Source organism: Tupaia chinensis, unplaced genomic scaffold (assembly GCF_000334495.1).
Source record: "Tupaia chinensis unplaced genomic scaffold, TupChi_1.0 Scaffold000101_1, whole genome shotgun sequence".
NCBI lineage: Eukaryota > Metazoa > Chordata > Mammalia > Scandentia > Tupaiidae > Tupaia > Tupaia belangeri.
Genome location: NW_006159565.1, coordinates 5,592,693 through 5,609,805, shown reverse-complemented (window position 1 = coordinate 5,609,805; position 17,113 = coordinate 5,592,693). Strand labels below are relative to the sequence as shown.

The 17,113-nt window shown below is 36.7% G+C and overlaps 1 protein-coding gene across 2 annotated transcripts in view; it reads left to right on the top strand.

Moving 5' to 3' along the window:
* Window positions 1-17,113, top strand: part of LOC102499676 (O-acetyl-ADP-ribose deacetylase MACROD2-like) — a 223,519-nt gene that overhangs the window by 113,882 nt on the left and 92,524 nt on the right. For both annotated transcript variants that reach the window (XM_014585984.1, XM_006143653.1), the window contains exon 6: window positions 15,123-15,200. In XM_014585984.1, coding sequence (XP_014441470.1) covers window positions 15,123-15,200 — 78 coding nt within the window. The remainder of the gene's footprint in view (window positions 1-15,122; window positions 15,201-17,113) is intronic.

Here is a 17,113-nt window from a genome sequence, read left to right as displayed (position 1 = left end):
TATATATATATATACACATAACTTTCTCCAAAACACAAAGTATCATGCCATGGGGAACTATTCAATTTGGCCGTTGTTACCACAAGTATTTTTGCTAGTTTTTCAAGAGAAATAAACGGGGGCAGAGTTAAAAAATATATAATTGTATTTCTTTCCCACATCCCCCAGATATCTTTGCTATCATGTCATGTTATGCTATCTTTGCTAATTTCCTACTTTATTTTGAAAATCCTTTCAGCAGTAGTGAAGAATGTGTGTCCTGAGTGCTTTGTGCACAGATCCTAATTAGTTGGACTTGAATAATAATAATAGAAAAAGGGTTTCAAAGTGACCAAATATTGTATCACTAATTCATTAAATGACTCTCTGAAGTAGAATACGAGTTAGGTGATGCTAGTTGCTGTAACACAAATATTAAATTCACACAAGACAAAAATGCACATAAAATCCACAAACAGAGGTCATGTTCTATGAAGTCATTCACAGAGGCTGAAGCGAGTGGAGACAAATGATTTTCAGCCTGCAGTCTTCAGTGTTATCCTGAGTCTCGACATCCATTTTACAAATGGGAGGAGGGAGACAAAATGCATGCACAGAGGTTTTTATAGCCAGGCTTGAAAGGTGCCACCTATCACAACTATTCACTGTCTGTCAGCCAGAACCTGGTCATTTGAATCCCATGCCCCACTTGACTGCAAAAGGGGATTTCCTGAGCCCAACAAGTTCCTCCATCATGTGTGATTAAGGGAAATGAAATGGGTTTGTCGAACAGCTGCCCAGCATCTCCCAAAGATAGGTGCTATTGTTACCATTTCCCTGATTGTACAAATGAAGCTACAAACACATAGGTAACATGCTCAGGGCCACTTAGTATTGAGGGCTAAAGAACAGACAGGAGGGTGAGCTAGGTGGTGCGGCAGTAACATGCTGCTCAAGTGATGCTGTGTCCATGTGGACACCTATGAGTCAGCTCCCTGATCAACTTGAACCTGCCACGTGTGCACACCCATGATCCTGACTGGCTGGGAAGGCTGAAGGAGGGAATTGTGCTGTGTGACCCTAAAGAGGGTGCTTCTCTCTCTCTCTCTCTCTCAATAAATAATTTTTTAAAAAATAGACTTTAGAAGAGCCTTTTTGAAAGGGAAAAAATAAAGTCTATTTCTATGGAACTTTTTCCCCTTTGTGCCATGCTTTAACACACACACACACACACACACACACACACACACACAATTAAAGCTTTATAGCATGTCAGCTAATTTACCAGGCAAAATAAAGTGAGTGGAGTTGATTTTTTTATTTTTACATTTCTGTTTTCAAAAAACAGAATTTTTCTAGTTGTCCGCTATTGTTTAAAAGTCAGTGATACTTAGAACTAAATGATAATATGTGTGGGTTTTTGCATGCTCTGTGTTTTATAGCAGGCTCACTCTATAATTTTTATTATATTTTCATTATTTATAGCCTTTATTCCAAAAATCATATTTGAAACAACTCCCCCAAAAATGATACTGTCTTGAAGCAATAGGGTCTTTACATGAGCTAATAAATGAGAATGTGTCACAATAGAAGCTCAGACAGAACCCTGATTCGTGAATTTGGTCACTGATTTTCCTAGTGGCAGATACTATATTTGGTCTCAGATTTTACACACTCATGTGTTCAACAGACAGCTGGTTTTAATGAGGTCAAGGTCAAATGCAGATGTTTGAACCTTATATAAATTAGCTAATTCCTGGCCATAATAATATACTACATTTGAAAATTATTTCATTTCATAAGTCAAGTAAAAGGTGACATCACCCAAGCCCTACTGCCATTACCAGATAAAGTATACAGATCACAACACACTCCTCCTTGAATTCTTATACCCTAACGCTTCCGTAGAAGTAAGCTAACCGTGACCAATGAGGTCTCCCATGACATTTTAGACTCTCCAGTCTTATCTCACATCACTCCCTCTCCTGTCATTGTGCTTCTGTCTCCTCACAGCCTTCTCTGGTACAGTTCACCTTCAGTAAACCTCTCTTTCAACTCCCCATTTTTTAATTTTGTTATACTCACTGCTATCTCTATGTAAAAATTAATTTTTGGATTTTTTCTTCTTCTCTGTCTCCCCCACTATAACTTAAGTTTCATGAAAGGCAAGAGAGAATCTGTGTTGTCCATCATTTTATCCCTAATAGTCAGTAAACAGTCTGACCTACAGAAGGTAGCAATTAAAATATATTAGTGTGTATTATGGTCATCAACAAATACTTGTTGGATCTTACCTCTGCATAAGACATCACACAGTATGAGGAAGACAGTACAGTTCTTTCCCTTGAAGGAATTTACAATCTTCATGAAAAAGGGAGATATATGGCACATAACTAACGTCTGCAATAATAACAGTATTAGCAGCTAATATTTATCCAACCCTTGTCATACATTAGATTCTAGTCTAAAACCTTTACATGTTTTTACTCCTCCTGTCTTCTGTGACATAACACACAATTATCACCTCACAAAGAAAATGAATCTGATCCACGATATAACTAGTGTGAGGCCCTGTGACAAGGAAGACTTCTAAGAAAATCAGTCAAAGCACAATTGCCAAGAAAGGATTAGACCAAGAGGAGTTCAAGGAGAAGCATCTCTGTCTTGGGATGCAGGTAGAGCAAAAGAGGTCTGAGCTGGGATCTAAAAAATATGCAAATGAAGCTATTCTAGTTAGGAAGAAGAGTACTCACAATGGATGGGAAGTGGGACACCAAAAGGTATATTTTATGTACAGCAAACAAACCTACTGGGTTTAAATGTTGGATCTATCATCTGTTCGTTAATTAGTTGCTGAGGTATAGCTCTGACAATTAAAAACTCTTGAGTATCAGTCTAAGAACGCTAAGTCAAATCAGCATAAAGCAAGAATTTCCAACTATTGGATATTATCTGGGTACGAAGTGAATTTTTTAGTATGACAGCTGTTATAAATTTGTCATTCTCTTTCGTCCTCTAATTTCTTCTCAGATTATGCTCTAAGCTACCCTCTTCCTAGCCATTCTTGTCACCATTTGATAATGATTCTCTATCAGTCATGTAAGACTTTCTGGTTTCTAATGGATGATCTAATTGGCAAGCTACAATTTTCTATTTTCATAATTCTGGCCTTCAAATAAACGTATCTTTAATCATTTGTATATATTGAGCTTATACTAAATTCTCCAGGACAGCATTGTCCAGTAGAAATAAATGTGTACCATAAATAAGAACTACACATGTAATTTAAAATTTTCTAAAAGCCACATTAGGAAAGAAAAAAACAACGTGTAAAAATAGTTCTAATTATTGGGAACCAGCAGTTAGCATAATGGCTATGTCGCTGGACTCCCACGTAGTCGACCGCGGTTCGGGTCCCGGACCCGGTGGCTTAAAACTCACGCCGGGCGCGTGTGCGTGCGTGCCCAAGATCCCGAGAGGAGAATGGAGGAGAAGGGATTGCAGCGTGACCATCCTCCCTGGGGGGTGATTTCTCGCTTTCTGTCTCTATGTCTCTGTCTGTCTGTCTGGCAAGTGCACAAGCCCTACAGTGAAAATCTCTCCAAAAAAAAAAAAAAATAGTTCTAATTATTGACTTTATTTAACTAGTATATCCAAAGCTTGATAATTGCAAAATTTAGTCAACATAAGACTTACTGAGAAATACACAATTTTATATTGTGTACATGAGTATGCTAAGTATGTGAAAATTGCTGGATACTTTACACTCACCGCACATGTCATTAAGTTTCACCATATCTTGGGACCAGCGGATGGCATAATGGTTACGTTGCTGGACTCCCACATAGTCAAACTGTCATTTCCGGGATCCAGCCAATGAAAACTCATACCAGACACGTGTGCATGCTTGCCAAAATCCCAATAGGAGAATAGAGGTGAAGGGATTGTGACATGTCCATCCCCCCATCCCCAGGGTGATTTCTCGTTTCCTGTCTTTCTGTCTCTCTGGCAAGTGCAAGCACCCTATAGCAAAAATCTCTCTTTAAAAAAAAAAAAAGAAAGAAAAGACTCACCACATCTCAAGTACTTGCTAGTCACATGTTGCTAGTCACATGTGGCTGCTGGGAAATGTAGTAGACAGTGTCTAGATTTGACTTAAGGAGAATATACTGTAGAAACAACTTTCAAACATTAAGCTTGCTTGCTTGATTTATTTATTTTTTTAAGAGGATTTTTGCCTTAAAGCATGTACACTCACCAGAGAAAGACAGAGACTGTAATCCATTCTCCTCTAGGGAACTTGAACATGCATGCACACAAACTCAGTGTGACTTTCAAGCCACTGGGTCCAGGACTTGAACTACAGTCAGCCATATGGGAGTCCAGTGATGTAACCTCTACGCCATCTGCTGGCCCCCATTAAGCTTTATTTTTAAGGAGCCATTGCTTGCAAGAATTGATGCAATTGGGGAAGATTTGGCCTAGACCTTTCTTAATAGAAGGGTTCAGGTTATTTATTTATTTTTCCTGGATTCATATTAAGCTGCAAGGGGTTCATATGTTAAACAGTAAGATCCAATTTACCTAATGTGAAGAAAGGATGTTCTTTTTTCTTTTTTTTAGAGATTTTTTTTCCTATAGGGCATGTGCACTCGCCAGAAAGACAGAGAGAGACAGAGATATAGAAAGCAAGAAATCACCCCCCAGGGGGGATGGCCATGCCACAATCCCTTCTCCTCCATTTTCCTCTCAGGATCTTGGGCACACATGCATGCCTGCCTGGTGTGAGTTTAAGCCACCAGGTCTGGGACTCGAACTGCAGTCAACTACATGGGAGTCTAGCAACATGGCCATTATGCTAACTGCTGGTCCCAAAGAAAGGATGTTCTAAAAATGGTCATTTAAACTTGATACTATTTGGGGTTCAATGAAAATTAGAATGAGGGAAGGGAACCTTACATTTAGGGAATGTTCCATTTCTAAAACTCTTTTGTGACTTTGTTCTGATGTGCACAGGTATACCAACTTGAATAGTTAACACTGAAAAGTTAAATAAACTATTGCATATGGCAGTGTAATGGACTGCATGTGTCTCCCTCCAAATCTGTATGTGAACCTCTAATCCTCAAGATGGTATTTGGAGTCATAAGGACAGGGTTGTTGTGATAAGACTAGTACTCTTAAGAGGAAAAAGAGAGTGAGATCTTTTTCTCTATAAACATACACAGAGAGAAAAAGCTGTGTGAGGATACAGCCTGAAGGCATCACTCTACAACCTAAGAAGAGAGCCCATTCCAGAAATTAAGTTGACTGACACTTTGATCTTGGGTTTCCCAGTCTTCAGAACTGTGAGGAATACATGTCCGTTGTTTAAACCACAGAGCCTAAGATATTTTGTTATGACAGCTCAAGTAGATAACATAAGAGGTTCCCAAAAGGTATAAGGAAAATGAGTATTATGAAAAAGTTAGGCATTGATTTCAATTATTTTTGCATCAAAATAGACTTACACTTAAATTCCATTTTTCCATGAACTTTTTAAAGTCCCCACAATCAGTAACTGCATTAGGCAAATCTATTACAGTGACTTCTAGAATTCATAATCAAACCTACTCTAGAATAGATGAAAATAGTCTTTTTGAAGTAGAAAGTAGCACATTTAAGTTAAATCCTTAGTATACTTTCCAAAGCCTTATACAATGTGTATATATATATAGAGAGAGAGAGAGAAAGAGAGAGAGAGAGAGAGAGAGAGAATTTTGTTTTAACACTTTTTTTAGTTTATGAGGCAAAATATTTTTCTCATCATACAAATACCTTTACACACCCCATTTCCTATAATACCAGGTGTCACCTGATGTTTTTTTTCTAACTCTAGGGTCATATTTTAAAGTAAAATCTCCTGAACTCAATTTATTTCTACATGACCAGGCTGTTCTCCTCTTTAACTTTCTGCCAGTTCTTTGGCTTAGTAACTTTCAGCCTATGTACAAATTTCATAAAAATATTACACTTTGGAAATGAGAAAGGTGAATGTTTTCAAAAGATGTAGCTAAACTAATGCCAAACTTCATAAAATAGTATTTATAAAAAGCATTTTAGAAATGTTTAAAGTATATATACACATTAAAATTAGACAATGACGTTATAAGAACCACAAAACAAGTTAGACTCTCACAAGTTATGTGAAAGTAATCCACACTGAGGTTGCCTGAATTGGTAGGTAAGTAAGGGAGTGAGGAAACTGATTGACCATCCCCAAGAACTGGATCATCCTGGAGGTAACAGTATTCAAGAAGTTCCTCTAGGGATTAACTTCTCAATTGCTGATTAAGTCCTTTCTTCATAATCTAATGTTATTTTCTCCTAGTGAGCGGAGCTCCCACATTGGGACACCTTAATGGCTATTGGCCAATCTGTAGGTAGCTGCCTGGCATCGGTCCCTCAACAATCATCTATAGCCGTTATGAGGGTTATATGGTACAAAACATGACAACCTCATCTCCCAACTTTCCCTAATTAGGTGGCAGACATTTTCCTCAATATTCCTAATTAAAGAATTAAATGTTGTTTTAAAACAAGGAGAAGCTTTAAGGAGAACAGGGTGCGCATTCATATTTTTTCTACTAAAGTAGTGGGAGACAGCTTAGTGATTGTGTGGGCTATCTTAGTTTGGATTGCCCCCAGAAAAATCCCGAGACAAGGATGGGATGCAAATGTTTATTTGGAACGTAATCGTAGGAAGCACAGGTGAGACATGAGGAAGTGAAACCAAGCAAGGACAGCCAGTAGTGGGGATTAGAGTAGGTCACCGCTAAGGAGAGATGGTGGTCCATTCCTCTCAGAAGCATGTACTATAGAGCACGTTTAGAATCCTCTCCCTGAATGGTAAGTAAACTGGAGTATTTAGTTCCCAGACCCTTTGAGGGTCAGGGTTGAGCATTAACTTTTGGCCAATCCAGGCCAAGAATGCCCTCAGGAAGAGTCTCAGGAAGGAGCTCATCTAATGAAGCAATCTGCTGCCATCTAGTACAAGGGAATGTGGGTGGGGCACTGGCTGCTGTAAGGTTTAGCTGTCATGGGCTGTTTATACTCTACCCTCTCTACGTAAGGAGATTGTAACCATCCGTATTTTAGAATTATACTTAATGGCATCAGCAAAACTTGAAGGAAAAAAATTGGAAAAAATGTTTTAAAACCACACACAAACATATGGGAACATTAGGACCTAAAATAAGTCTATTTCCCGCCCCCTAGTTGGATGAGTTTGTGAGTCCTTTTAGTAATGAAGAACAAGCAGGTGCTCAGGCGAAGTCTTTGTTACATAAAATTAGTAACTCCAACAGAGGATTCAAATGCTTATCACAGTCTCCAACTATGTGCTTTTACACTTAGAAAAAATTACTTAAGTTATGATCCAATGAACTAGGTTATGACATAGTCCTTGAAGATTTAGTTCTTAAAATCCTTAGATCTCAGCAGCAAGAAGTCCTGGCATCTCAGCCACATCCTCCATGTCTAACCAAAACAACCAGAGCCCAGAGGCTGAAGCCATTAGGAGTCTGGAGACAGATTTTGTCTATTGCCCCAACTTCTCCATGAAATCAAGTAACTGAAAAACCACAACCTGATACCAGGCTATGACTCTGCTCAGAGTTAGGAGAAATGAAAAGAGTTTTGTGTCCCTAAGGCAAAGATCCTCTCAGTAGTACAGTCACAATGACCTTCCATTATCAGAGCAAATTAAATTAAGTGTAAAAAAATCACATGTACTCTTCAGGGTGTATAGATACTTACTAATAAAATTCCAAATCAACTTACATTCAGAATCATAACTATAGGGACCAGTAGTTGGCATAACGGCTATGTCGGTGGACTCCCATGTAGTCGACCACGGTTCAAGGTTTGGACCTGGTGGCTTAAACTCACACTGAGCATGTGTGTGTGTGTGCACAAGATCCTGAGAGGAGAATGGAGGCGAAGGGATTGTGGTGTGGCCATCCCCCCTGGGAGGTGATTTCTCGCTTTCTGTCTCTCTGTCTCTCTCTGTCTTTCTGGCGAGCACACATGCCCTATAGCAAAAACCTCTCCAAAACAAACAAATAAATAAATTAAAAATTTTTAAAAAAGAAACATAACTATATTTTATATCTATGGCCTAGTAAGATTTCTTTTTTTCTTTTTTACTTATTTCATCCATAAGATAGGGAGACAGAGAAAGAGAGAAAGAAAGAGAGAGGAGAATCATGTCCAACATGGTCTTCATATTACAATCTACACCTATTTCCTCAGTCTGCCTGAATTATAGAATTATAGGCACACGAGCATGCCCAGTGTGTACAGTGAGCCCTTGGGACTTGATCCTGGGACCTTCCCAGGTGGCCTCAGCATCTCAGAGCATTGCACTACCACTGTACCACCATGGGTGGCCTTCGTTTTTTTTGGTTTGTTTGTTTGTTTGTTTGTTTAAATGTTATCAAGAGAGTCTGCAGTGCATGGCTTAGCAAGGAAGAAGGAGGTAGGAAAAGAAAGGAATAAAAAGGATGGAGGTCAAGGATACTGAGACAGCCAAGTCACAGACAGCCAAAAATAAGAGCAGATTTGCCTTTGTTTACATTGCCAAAGGGGAAAAATTAACTTGATGGAAAGGGTAATTAAGCATTTCTTTTTCCATCATGATCCAACCAGGCTTCATCTCCAGCTGTTCTGTTTTACATTGTGAAGATTCTTTGTCGAGTCACTGAGTTAAAGATGGTCAGTGTGGCACTTGGGCACACTGCAATGCATCCCCCACCGTTAACCTTTATTTTATAAGTAGATAATAAAACCATCCGTGAGAGCTGTCTAACTCAGGTAGATGATGCCATGAGGGATGAGTAGAAACATTTACAGAGAAGTGTTATCCAGAACAAAGAGGAAATTTCAACGACCAACAGATTAGCATTATAAGGTGTTTGGGGCACGATTAACTCACTTGACATTCACAGGTACAGAAATTGAGAGTATGTAAAATGAATAGATTCCCCTTGAATTATGAAGCTTGTGATTCTAAATCCTGAATCAGAACCCCTAGCTAGTGTTCATCTCATAATGATGTATACTCTTATTTTCTCATGTTTTCAATAACACTCTGAAGAATATCACCTCCAGTGTAGAAATGACCTATTTTACACAAATTAACTATTTGGAATTTGGAATGTGTTTTCTAATAGAACCCAAGTTAGTTGTGTTTGATGGTGGTTTTCCCAGCCATACCTCTAATACTATTAGTTCCTGGAATTCATAACTCTGGGAACAATTGGCCACCTTTTAATGGGGGTTAATGAGAGCATAATGAAGACAAATGACCAACCATAGCTCAGTTGAACCTGTGACACCCAGAACAATGTCCTGTCTGAGGACCTAGTTACCTTCAGGTAAATATAGTTCAGCCTCGTGTATCTAGCCTCACTGGGACCACAACAGTTCAGATCACTATCATTTGAATACTCCAGAAATGTGTTGCAGAATTTACTTTTCCTATATGAAGGAACAGAGAATATTTTCATGTGAAGGTTTTTCTGTATAGCATTTGTTTTGTTTAGACCTATTAAACTTCTTTTCTTTTGAAGAATTATTTATTTATTTAATTCCATTTGTTATTATTTTTTCATTTGACCAGAGAGAGATAGAGAGAAAGAGAGAACGGGAAAGCGAGAAAGCAAGCCACCAGGTCTGGGACTCAAACCACAGTAGGTAATGTGGGAATCCAGCACCTTTAACCACCATGCCACCTTCCAGCCCTAAGACCTATTAAACTTCCAAACATAATGACCTCCAGTTGCCACTCTAAATAATAAGAGGTTACCTTGCTCACTGCTTGCATTATGTAGATCTTGTAGCCTGAAACTGCCTTCAAAGATAGCCATCTATTCAGTTTCATATTTTATATTTATCTCTAATTTTGTGAAAAGCATTTTTTTCCATTTGAATTGTCCTCCTTATTTATTAAACACATTCCTGTATTTTCTTTTAATATTTCCTTAAGTCAGATCTCCCTTAATAATTCAAGATTGCCATCATCGATGGGTTCAAGGATTGAGCATCAAGCTCAGTAGATAATTCCTCATAAATAGTCCAGAGGGGCTGGCAAGTGGCATGGTGGTTAAGGTGCTAGACTCCCAAGTGGCCAATGGTAGTTCAAGTTCTGGACCTGGCAGTTTGCTTTGTCTCTTTCCCTTTATTTGAATAAAATATTTTTATTTGAATAAAATATTTTACTTCAATAATAAATTTTAAAATAAAAATATTTTAAAAATAGTCCTGACCAACTTTTGTAAAATATCAGTGTCACTGGTATTGGAAAATGAATATTTTCCAGTTATGTTTAACCTTGCAAGGGTCATGGATCCCTATGAGAACGTCATGGTAGTTATCTCCTTTCAGAAAAATGAATACACACACACACACACACACACACACACACACACACACAGAGCATATCTTTTCAAAAGGATTTGGAGACCCCTAAAGTATATCCAGGGAGCTGTTAAGGCCATGAACTTTTGTTTTAAAGAGACATGCTGGAAATAGATAACTATTTGTTTTGATTAATAATTTAGATATGTTTAGTTTATTAAAAATTCAGTAGTTTCATCATTTGTCACAAGAGCTTTAGTCCATACATATACTGTTCCATGTCGGTATGTGTAGATGACTGCATGAAAGTGACCTACTTTTTAGAATTTCTGTTTTATGGGGTTCTTCATTTTATTTTAATCTACTTAAAATATTCTTTTAAATCTTTTTCAACTTTCTAAATGAGGTTTTTTTAATTTATCAAAGTGTTTCTTTTATATTCTTGCTAATCGTAAAAGCACATCTATCTATAGTCCTTTGGCTTGAATATTTGATTTAATATTAGCATTTTAAAAATGCTTTAAGTATGACATTGACCTTAAAGATTTTGAAAGTCAGAATCTACATATAAATTTAATTTCAGTTCTCTGCTATTAAAATAATATTGAATCTCAGAATTAGGTGATAACTGTTTTACATTTTTTGAACATTACCAAATGATAATTTTAAGAATTAAATAAAATGCAAACTCAAAGTGCTGCAAGAATGTAGTATTTACAAGTACATCTTCATGGTGGTTTATAGAACTTAAATAGAAATACTAAACTCTTTCAGTGACTGTATACATTGGTGTCTTAGTCCACTTAGGTTGCTATTTCAAAATACAGAACTGGGAAGTATATAAACAATAGAAATTGGGCTCTCTCTGGAACCTAGTGGTTAAATGAGCCAGATCAAACATGGCCAAACACATTTCTGTTCTTTTTTTAAAGAGATTTTTGCTATAGAGTGCATGTGCTCACCAGAGAGACAGAAAGTGAGAAATAACCCCCCAGAGGGAATAGCTATGCCGCAATCTCTTCTCTTCCTTCTCCTCTCAGGATTTTGGGCCCACACACACACATGCACCCAGCATGAATTTTTTAAGCCACCAGATCCAGGATTTGAACCATGGATGATTACGTGGGAATCCAGAAATGTAACCAATATGTCATCTGCTGGTCCCAGTCAAATACATTTCTACCCTTTTAGCCCCAGAGGATTGAAAATACACCAGGGCATGGATGTGCATGTCCAGAATCCAGACAGGATAGAGAAATGGAGGAGAAAGGATTGAAATGTGACCATACGCTAGTGGTGGGTTCTTTCTCTCTTTTCTTCTCTGTCTCTCTCTAATGGATTCATATGCCCTCTGGTTATTAACAAAATGCTAGAAATTCATTTTCCACAGTTCTGGAGGCTGAGAAGGCCTAGATCAAGGTGCTAGCAGATTCATGGTGTGGTGACAACCTACTTTCTGGCTCACAAATGAACCTTTCTAATATGACTTCAGTGAAGTCAGGGGCCTCTTTCAGGCTTCTTTTATAACAGCACTGATCCCATTCATGAAGTCCACCCTTACGACTTAGTCACATCCCAAAGAAGCCACCGTAAATACTACCATCACAGGGCTTAGGATTTTGACATATGACTAAAGAGACACAAACATCAGACTGTAACTACTAGATGTGGTTTCTTTTCCCTCTTTCATTATGAATAATGATTTCATATACATATATAGTGCAGCTTTCATTAAATCCTATGAAAAAAGGCTGCACTGCCCTTTCATACCCACAGCTAAGAATAATGCAATAGGACCCATGACTTAAAGCATACAGGATCAAATCCAATCTTGCTAAAGTTGATGAGGCTGGAAATTCAAATAGCCCTTTTAATAGACTAACTTTAGTGAAGAATCTTCTGTAGCTACCTGTTTATTTACAAATTCTGTCATGAGCTTATACTTTTCATCCTACTTTATTGATGTATGTGAAGGTAGAATTTCTGGAGAAGAGGCTTGCATACATGACAGAGTAGACTTGTGGGTTTTGTGATAGGTCATACTGATATGAAATCCTTGTGGTCATATAAAGACATGTATATTTGTAAAAACAGAATATCTTCAGCATATTTCTAAGATGCATATTCCTTCATGTATATTATTTCTAAAATTGTGACTCATTTTAAAATTGATAATGTGTTATAGCTTATTTGGCAGGAGTTTTTGTAATAAAACACAAAACAGTGCAAACAACCATTGATGGTGTCTTGGAGTCAATGAAATGCATTACATAGATTATAAAAGATTATACTGAGTTTATATAGAGCTCCTAAGATCAGAAGGTGCCTTAGGAATGTTAAAGCAACTCCCCCAGGAAGTTGAACTGAAAGGAATAATTTGCAAATGACACTGATTTTGGTGACAAAAGAGGTGATTCATTTTTCAAGTATTTTCACCCATCTTATATGAGCCATTATATCATAAACTTGTAAATTCAATGTAAATCACATTTTAAAAGATATTTTTATGTAGCATTTGGTACAGTAACATAGTGTCTATGTAAATTAGAAGGAATAATGAACTATTGTTCAGTGTAAATGACTACATTTTAACTGTATGCAAAATCTTAAATAATCCTAAAATTTAAATGTTGAGAGAAATGAGTGTTACACAAGACCATATATCAGATGATACCATTTTCTCTAAACAAATAAAACTAAAACACTTTAAAATTTAGCCTAATCCAGACAGTACCATTTTTAATGACTGTTTATTTTGAGTACTAATGTGGAAAGAAGTCTTCAAATTATTTTTTTCAACCCGCATGTTAGCTTCAAAATTAAAAAGGCATATTTTAATGGGAGCTGCTTTAAAACAATTTGACATGAGTGAGATAACAGTTTGGGAAATGTGTCTATGCTTAGTTTTGCTTCCAAATTTGGACTTTTAAACTTATTGTTAGTCTCAGAAAGAAATAAGAAGCAGTGTAGATAATTAAACATTTGCCTTGGGGGAATTATTTGCAGTTAATTAAAACCATACACTTCGGGTATATACTTGCTTCGCTTGTTATTAAATTTGAATCATATGTTAACTACCCAGGTTTCTCACTTGTCCATCAAATATTGCTTGTGGCAGGTTCAAGAAAAATACTTTCTCACAATATTTAAAACCATATTGTTTAAAATTGTATCCTAGTTTTATGAGGGAGGGGAAGAGAAGGAGGAGGGGACAGAAGACAATGAATGTTTTATTTTAGATTCCATTCGATTCAGCTCTGTAAGAGAGTTAAAATTCAACTGAAAAGTAAAAACTCAGGATAAGAACCCATCTGTAAATAATAGAGGCACCAGTCTATCATCCCCAGTTTTCTCCATGACTGTATGCTTATGAGATTAGTTCTTAATTTTTAGATGTCTTTGGATTTCCTTTCTTTTTGGTACATAGAAAATCATCTATGAGACTGTAAATTCCAAGAGAGCAGAAATTTTTGTTTTCTTCCCAGCATCAAGGACAGTGTTTGGATACCAAATGGTGGCACAGGGTAGTGCATATGGACTCACATGGGCAAGGTCTTGGGTTCAGGACCTGGGACCTCCCAAAACATACCAAGTACATGTACTTGTGATGGGGCTGACAGAAATGGGGTGGATGGCAACATGAAGACCCTACGGGAAAAACAATGAAAAGATATTGAATGATGAAGTGGGGATTTTAATGTCTTGATATTGACTGACATGCATGGCATTCCCTTTTGAAAAAGCAATGTAATACACTGTAAAGTTATATGCAATTCAAGGTAATATAGACAAGATTATGATGATAAATAAATAAGAAATTAAAAAAACATAAATAAATTTTTAAAAAGACCCTTTTGATACCTCCCTCTCGCTTCCTCTCTTTCTCAAAAAATAAACAACTTTTTTTTTAAAGTGTAAAACAAGAATAACAACTGGCATATAGTTGGCCCTTACTAAAAATGTGTGAAATAAATGAAAGACCTATTTTATGTCTTCCTACTGACCCATTCTCAGTCTTTCCAATGCCTTTGTAAAGAGCCTCCAGAAAGACTTCACTCAACAAAGAGCTCTTTTGAGCTTCCCAATGGTCATATCATGGAATCCTTTTAGCCGTATTATCTCCTGTAAAGCATATCCTATTTTAAAAAGTATAAAATAAATTCAATAAATTTAAAAAAAAATAAAAAGATAAGTGTAACATATTTCAATATGTTACACAAGGCGGGGAATGACATTGCACAGAACAGAAGGTCTGCTGCAGTCCCTCATTACTATTGTTCTACTGGTACAGTTCCTGAGGAAGATGAACTTAATTACCCCTCACTTTCAAAGCTCTACAGCTGACTTTTCAAGGACTCCAGGCTCCCCTATGTGAACAACTACAGTAATGGAAGTACTAAGAGCATTAACATGAGATGTTCCTTTAATCTTCTGTATTTTGCCTTCCTTTCATATCCATTCCCATGATTATAAGACTCACTGATGTAGAAAGCCTGCTTGGATTTTCTTCTTTGTTGCAAAATTATGTCCCAACCACGTCTTTACCTTTGTAAGCATTGTGCAGATATCTTATGGAGTACTTTAAGAAAAGCTTATTTATTGACAAAAATAACTAAGTATTTTAATGGTTATTTTAAAGAAATAATATACTCTGTTTCCCCAAATATGGAACTATGTTTGTACTGGAAGCTGCTCTATTTCTCAGTTTAAAATACCGACTAAAGGGTTTGCTTGTTTGTTGTCAGATTCTGCAAAGGATGACAATATTACAAAAGACAATGAAGTAACAGATCATTCTGGGTGTGACCAAGATCATCCCAATGGTAAGTTGTGAGGAACTTTTTTACATTCCCCCCACCGGTGACTATAACATTTTTTAAAAAATACAGATTTCAGCTTTTCTGGGAAAAAAATAAATTCTAGTAAAATCTTACTAGCACTAAATAAATACCAGCTCTTTGGTAGCTGCCACCTTTATGTGGAACATTTGTTCCCCACCATCCTCAACACTCATTATTTTTATACCAGGCCAACTTTACTTATTTTGTTTATTGTTATCTCCCTAAATTATGTAAGCACTGGGTTTGCAACTACTAAACTAAATATGCAATAACCATGAGAATAAATACAAGATATATGGAGAATAAATCCAGGAGATTAAATCTACATATACTTGGAATACAAAGGAGAGAGAGTAATACAAAATCAAGCAATCTTTAGAAAAATAACAGAAAAATGGTTTTTCTAATGCAAACCAGTTCTCCATCCAAAACATGAAAGGACACATTATATTTATAGGCAAAGATAATGAAAACTCAAATAAGAACAGACACGTACATAGTCTCATGAAATTTCTGAAGATAAATGATAAAGAAAGGATTTAAAGTGTAAGAAAGTCAAAATCAGGTTATAGGCAAAATCTCCAGAATCAGATTATCCTTAGCCTTCTTCCACAACCCCAAATGCTAAAAGAAAATGGAATAATATCTTCAGAGCTCTAAAGGACAGAGCTTCTATATTTAGTGACGTTATTATTCATGCATGAAGTCAGGAGTGATATTTTCTGAGGAACAAAAAGAAAGGGAAAGTACGCCACCCGTGTATCCTTTCTGAACTCTAACAGAAGGCCCACGTGAAAACAATCTAGATAGAAAGGAAGGCAAAATCCAAAACTGAAAAAAGCACAATTGGAAGGGACTATATGGTAAGAGACTAAATATATTCAAAATGTTGAAATGATTATTTTTCACAAAATACTTTTGAAGTAATTATTTAAAATTAACATCAAAATATCTTAACCTAAATATGTGTTGTTTTTCTTTTTAACTTTGAAAAGTATAGTATATGTTATTTAAAACTCAGAAAGAAAAAACCAACAGGTGGTGTGAAGGTTAAGCCAGTTGGTCACACATGGCTCACTATCAGTTAGAGTCCCAGATTTGGCAGCTTGAAAATCATACTGAATTCATGTATGGCACACACAAAATCCCAAGAGGAGCATGGAGGAGAAGGGATTGTGGCATAGTCATTCTGTTGGGGGGTGATTTCTCACTTTGCCCCTCTCTCTCTCTCTCTCTCTCTGTCTCTGTCTCTCTCTGGTGAGCCTACCCTATTGCACAACTAAAATAAAGAGAGAGAGTGAAAACAGAGAAACTTCTGAGCCATCAGGTAACATGGAGGTTAAGGTGCTGGATCCCACATGACCAAGTCTGTGGTTCGAGTCCCAGATCCGGCAAATTGAAAATCATAGGTCACAAGTGACTGAGTGACCACAATCCCAAGAGAAGAATGGAAAAAAAGGGTTTGTAGGTGGCCATTCCCCCCAAGGGATGATTATTCACTTTCCTTCCCTCTCTCTGTCTTTATCTGGTGAACCAAGTATTCTATAGCAAAACTTAAAAAAAGAGAGAGACTTCTGCTTTCAGTAATAAATCCTAAATAATTTAGACCATTTTTCTCACAAAAGACCACTTAAAACCTAGATTTAAAATAAAACTATTTATTTATATGTTATATATTTAATTATATTATTTTTCATATTATTTCTTAAACTTACTTTTTATATTGTCATGTTATACATTTTGTATATACAGAGACAGATAACAAGGTGTTATCAAGCTAAATTCTGAGAAAAGAATCTCTTGCTCTCTCTTTATATATGAACCTAGAATTTGAAACCATTTTTACCTTAGGGCATTTGCCCTTAGGTATCTGGAGTCCTGTTGCTAAACAGGGA